The sequence below is a fragment of the Sinocyclocheilus anshuiensis genome, unplaced genomic scaffold (genome assembly GCF_001515605.1).
Source record: "Sinocyclocheilus anshuiensis isolate Anshui unplaced genomic scaffold, SAMN03320099.WGS_v1.1 scaffold443, whole genome shotgun sequence".
NCBI classification, from domain to species: Eukaryota; Metazoa; Chordata; class Actinopteri; order Cypriniformes; family Cyprinidae; genus Sinocyclocheilus; species Sinocyclocheilus anshuiensis.
In genome coordinates this window covers 87,756-93,553 of record NW_015548211.1, presented here as the reverse complement: position 1 = coordinate 93,553, position 5,798 = coordinate 87,756, and the positions used below count along the sequence as shown (strand labels likewise).

General features: G+C 38.4%; 1 protein-coding gene across 2 annotated transcripts in view; it reads left to right on the top strand.

The window, feature by feature from the left end:
• Positions 1-2,660: 2,660 nt before the first annotated feature.
• The window catches only part of LOC107653768 (adhesion G protein-coupled receptor E3-like), a 7,356-nt gene continuing 4,218 nt past the window's right edge, over positions 2,661-5,798 (top strand). Inside the window, exons 1-5 of one of the 2 annotated variants that reach the window (XM_016440591.1) lie at positions 2,661-2,753; positions 2,969-3,040; positions 3,187-3,367; positions 3,942-4,061; positions 4,182-4,363. In XM_016440591.1, the coding sequence (XP_016296077.1) occupies positions 2,700-2,753; positions 2,969-3,040; positions 3,187-3,367; positions 3,942-4,061; positions 4,182-4,363 (609 nt within the window). In that variant the 5' untranslated portion in view covers positions 2,661-2,699. Of the gene's footprint in view, positions 2,754-2,968; positions 3,041-3,186; positions 3,368-3,941; positions 4,062-4,181; positions 4,364-5,798 lie in introns of those variants that run through there. The other variant, XM_016440592.1, reaches the window with a different exon arrangement.

Here is a 5,798-nt window from a genome sequence, read left to right as displayed (position 1 = left end):
ATTTATAAATGAAATAATTAAAAAGGGCAGAAAAAATAGAAATACACATCTAAATTAAATGACTGAACAAAAAAAATGAATAAAAGAAGTAATTACTTCAAACTTCAAAGACTGGGGGGGTGGGGGGATCTGTCAATGACTTACTGACGAGCACGAAAACCTGGACCCGGAACCCGGAAATAACGTCTCTAGGTAGATTTTTCGTATTTTTTGTGCGTGGGTTAAAAAATTAGCTTGCTATTTGTGCGTGGGCGGCCCTAAAAACACCACTTTTTCACTCCACCTGTCTTTACTGCCTATCCCATCACACAGAATAAGAGTTCATCTCATGTACAGCTCTGCAAATTAGTCACAATAACGTTTCTTCAAACTGTCTGGCTGTTGTATAGTCTATATTTCTTGCAAATATACATCTCATATAAAGCACAACACTGCTCTTCTCGGTTCGGCGGCACCGGCGCCCTTAGATCCCTTAGGCTACACTGTGATAACAGAGGAAAGAATTGTCTGCTTTATTTTCTATACTTCCACAATAACAACAAAACGTTACAAATTGCTTTTGTAAAATAACAGGCGCGCTTTCTGGCGCACCTTGTTATGTCTAAAGGTCTACTTAAATAAAACAATCGAAAACAAATGTGTGTTTATTTAATTCGTGTAGCCTAAATCCAACAAGAGGTACTGTACAGTCTTTCCCGTCTGAGCTCATCTGTGTTTTGTGCTCACACCCAGGCGCAGCGCAGCCTATTCCTTCAAGTATAAAGCAAAGCCTGGAATTTTAGCCATAAGAAGAACGCGATGCGCGGTGCTATGCGTGGCTTGATTCAGCTAAAGATATCATTTAATAATATATAATCACTAATAGGCCTACATAATTAATATATAATCAGACTAAAGTATCAAAGCATCATTTGTTTACCCACGAACAAAAATAGGCCTGCGAAAAATCTAGCTTAATTTTCGTTTGCTCGTTCATCTCGTTATTACGAGAAAAGATGTCGTTTTAACAAGAAAACATCTCGTTATTACGAGAAAAGATGTCGTTTTAACAAGAAAACATCTCGTTATTACGAGAAAAGATGTCGTTTTAACAAGAAAACATCTCGTTATTACGAGAAAAGATGTCGTTTTAACGAGAAAATATGTAGTTTTAACGAGAAAACATCTCGTTATTACGAGAAAATATGTTGTTTTAACGAGAAAATATGTCGTTTTAACGAGAAAACATCTCGTTATTACGAGAAAATATGTCGTTTTAACGAGAAAAGATGTCGTTAAGACGACATAACATCTCGTTATTACGACATAACTGAGTGGGAAAAAAAATGTGTGTGTGGCATCAATGTGTCACCGTATTAATGTGCACCTAGAATGACCGCAGATGAGGTATTAAGTGAATGGCACTGCGACCAACTTTACATTTTACAGAGTTTAATGTGGTCGCTCAGTTTTTCTAGATCAGTTTTAATCGTGTAATAGATCTGAACAAGGAAATCAATTGATACACAAAGGCAGTATTGGCCATGACTTGATTGTAAATACAAATACACGGTACTTATTAAAAGAATCACCCTTTTATTTAAATATATGAAAACAGGAAAACAAGGTTAACAAGTTAATGTAACATTATGACTAGTAAAATAATGGCAACTGACTGTCTGGATAATATTGAACATGGTTCTGAGATATATACATCTGCAGACCCGCAGCATGGATACTATTGGTTCTTCTCGGAGTAGTGAGCGGCGCGCTGCGTCTTCTTCTTGTGTGACAGGTGTCAGCGTTAAGGCGCAATACTGCCACCTGGGAGGTCAACCAGGTACTGGCGCTGGAGTAGGCTATTTGTGTGTCGTGTTAACATAAGTGTCCTGTTCATTTTAAATATCACGGTTATCGCCAATACCGGTATATCGTCACACCCTAAATTAACACGATGTCGATATTTCATTATTTGAATATCACGGTTATCGTCAATACTGGTATATCGCGACACCCCTAGCACATATTAATGCCTTATTCTGCATGACCATATTTTAGATCCCTTAGTCCTACTTCATACCTAAACTTAACCTTACAAATTAACAGTAAGCAGGAAATCAGGAGTTTATTGATGGAAAGGTCCTACAGTAGTTAATAGTGAATATGTGTTCCCTAATCTTTAGTATTACTATTATTTGTGTCTTTGTTCTTTAATATTCATCAGACATTATTTTTTCAGCTGTTACTAACATCATCAGCACTGATACAACAGTCACACCAGAGACGACCACAGCTGGTATGTTTCCGCTGTTGAATTGTGTTTTGGCTGAATGTTTGTGCATCTGTAGAATTGAACAGGTGTGTGTGAGTGTGTTTGTGTTTCTAAAGACGAGGAATAATAGACTACATGAAATGTACAGTTGCAGATCATTTTCATGATCATCTGTTCACAAGCTGTTATTAAAGCTGTGCTTGTTAAGTGAAATCATGTTTACACAGTTACTATGTGGTTGCGTGGGCAGTACATAATGAGTATAATGGTATACTTACTGTAATTATTTTGCAAATTCTTGCAAATTCATATTAGTCACCTTTATATTTTAGTATTATTATTTATTTTTTCCCACACTCTGGGCACATTCATCATTTTGATCATTGCTTTTTTAATGTTTCACAGATTACATCTTTTTCATTTGCTGTTTTGTTTTGTTATTGTCTTCATGCTGATTTCTGTCATTGCAGCTATAAATATAACACTGCAGGAAGGATGCGCCGTAAGTTTTAGAGTTGGACTCACAACTTCTATCAATCATAGTCTAAAGATATGATAAGAGATAAGAAAATAAGATATGCATTGTGGATTTTTGTAACATGAATGTTGACTTTCCATTTATTCTTTATGGATTTGTGCTCAAACTAACTTTTGTTTGCTATTAATATGTAAACCTGATCAAAATCATCAAATTCTGCTTTCACAATTGTGAGTCAGACCTCTGGAGGATGTCTTCAAAATCTCTTTGAGCAGATAGAGAACATTACAGCTCAAGTGCTTCCTTTAAATGTAAGTTTACAAGAGAAAAATCATAAAATTATCAAATATTTGTCAGTGACATACTGTAGATGATTGACATACGGTCACAGTGCATTCTTATTGGCTCTCTTGACTTTTATTTGTACGGTAACTGTATTTTCTGATTAATAAATTAGATTGTGACAGACATTTTGACTGTGGCCTTCAACGCTTCAGAGAAGATTTTAGAGACAACAAACCCAACTGAACTAGCCTCCTATGGAAACCGCATGTTAAAAACCAGTGAGAAACTAATTTCTACTTTAGTGAAGCCGACAAACACAAATGACAGTGTCAGTTTTACTCTTCCCACTGTAGGTAAGTGGAGACAATTATTATTGATGATGAAACTGAGATTATACATGATGTCAGTGACTTTATATAGTTCAGAGAGCAGCAGTGGGTCAGACAACAATGATAAATGTAGATACATTACTATATGATTGTGTATAGTTGGCATTTTGTTAAAAGAAAGCATAAAACGCTGCCTGTATCTTTTGTTGTTTATGTCAAAGGTCAGTATTTTGCCGTAAATTCATCCATTATTCAGTAAAAGCTTATCAAATTAGACAGATGCCACATGGATAGGTTGTCTCCTGAAAAAAAACTCATCCTGAAAAAGAAAATACAACATTAAACATGGTCTTGAGCATAAAAGATCTGACCTTTGACCTCCAGATGACCCTAATAGTTAAGAGTGCTTACATTTATTCAGTTTGCATATTAAATAAAAATTGACCTGAATGGTTCAAACTACATCAGAGATGGAAAAATCCAACAATAGTCAATATTTGTTTTGCGCAAATTCAGTGATTGAATTAAACTTTCATAAAAAAAGACATGCTATAAATAAATTACTGCAGCTCATAACTGCTTGTTTGTGTTTAATCAGAGGGACAAGTCTTCATGGTTGGACCACAGGTCACTTTAGATAAAATCCCTCGACTTGACACGACCAATTCATCTGTGGACATTGATCTCATTGGGATCGCCAAGAACAACTATGAAACACGTTTGTGAAATGATTCAGTGTGATTAAAAAATCTAAAAAGAGACACTGTACCATCACCACTAAGCCACATTTAATTACTTTATTGATTTTTTTGAATAGTATTGTGTTTCTGTCGCACAGGATCAGCTGCTGTGGCTTTCATGAGCTACAACACGATGGAGAATCTACTGAAGCCAGACTTCTTCAACACATCAAATGACACGGTTAAAACCATGATGTCCACTGTGATCTCAGCTACTCTTCCCAAAACCACCAACACTAAACTCACTGAGCCAGTCAACTTCACCCTCAAACACATCAGAGTGAGAGACTCACATGTGCTTTTGTCCCACCTGAGCACTGACGAACATCTGAAAACAAAACATCTAATTGTCATGAGCTGGGTTTGACTTTTCTCCTTGTTTCTCTTTCTCCTCTCATTACTGCTAGTTAGACTCAGCTGATTGACACCGCACCTGTTCTCTCTTTACCTTGATTCTCTCTGCTATTTTACTCTGCTTATGTGATTTCTTTTGATAAAATACTTCATGAAATATAATCATATATGGGTAACAGAGAAATTATAGCTACAATTAGCTTCAAGCTACACATGACAATTAATACAACCCTTTTACTTAAAACTTCTGACTGCGATCCAATGTAGATTTTGGTCAAATGATGAGGCAGAAATATATCGTTAGTAACATTGTAGAAGAATTTTATGGGGAAGATACAAAATAACAACTTCTGTGGGGCGTGAAGGAAAAGTAATGTAACTAATTACTGTTACCAGATAGTAATAAGTAAAGTAATAATGTTACTTGTTACAGAGGAGGCTCCCGTACCGCCTCCTCCGCACCACCAGAGGGAACTGTCCCCGGAATATTAGCGATCTCCCATTTGGACTCCATTTCCCATCATCCCTCATACCTGGGACTGATTACACAACCACACCTGCACCTCATTTACACACTCACACACACACACATATAAGCCACACCGTTACACGGACTCTTTGCGAAGTCTTGATTTGCCCTGGCTGTCATTTTCGAGCATTATACCCGTGTTTGTTTTCTGTGCATCTGATCTTGGACTGTTTCCTGATTCTCTGATTGTTATCTGCCTGCCCCGACTTGGATTGTTTCACCTGGACTCTGTTTGCTAGCCGCCTGCCCCGATCTCTCGCCTGATTCATGATTCTGTCTCTGCCTTGTCTCTGCTGTTCTGCCCTGCCGGTATTTGACCCTGTATTGTCTGACTATTCTTAATAAAACTGCAAATGGATCCAAACCCTTCTGACGTGTCGCAACAGAAGACTTCGCCAAACAGCGATCCAGCAGCGCGCATACAACTATCAACAGAACTCTCTGCTCAGGCCTCACAGCTCGCCATGCGTCAACACCAGTTAAATCGGCTCACCACATTGACCGAGGAGCTCGTCAAGGCACTGCAAGGTATCAGCATATCACCACCCGGAGCCGTTTCTCATCCGCCATCTGTCCTCAGTAACCCACCACCTGCTCAAACACCCCCAGTCAGCCCACGACTAGCTTTTCCTGAGAAATTCGATGGAGAACCTGCCAAATGCAAGGGCTTCCTACTTCAGTGCTCGCTCTTTGTCAACCAACAGCCCTCGCTGTACCCCACAGATTCTAGCCGCATTGCTTTCGTCTGCTCACTACTCACCGGGAGAGCATTGGATTGGGCCACCGCTGTCTGGAGGATGGACGGTTCATCATTCCCCACCTTCGAAGCATT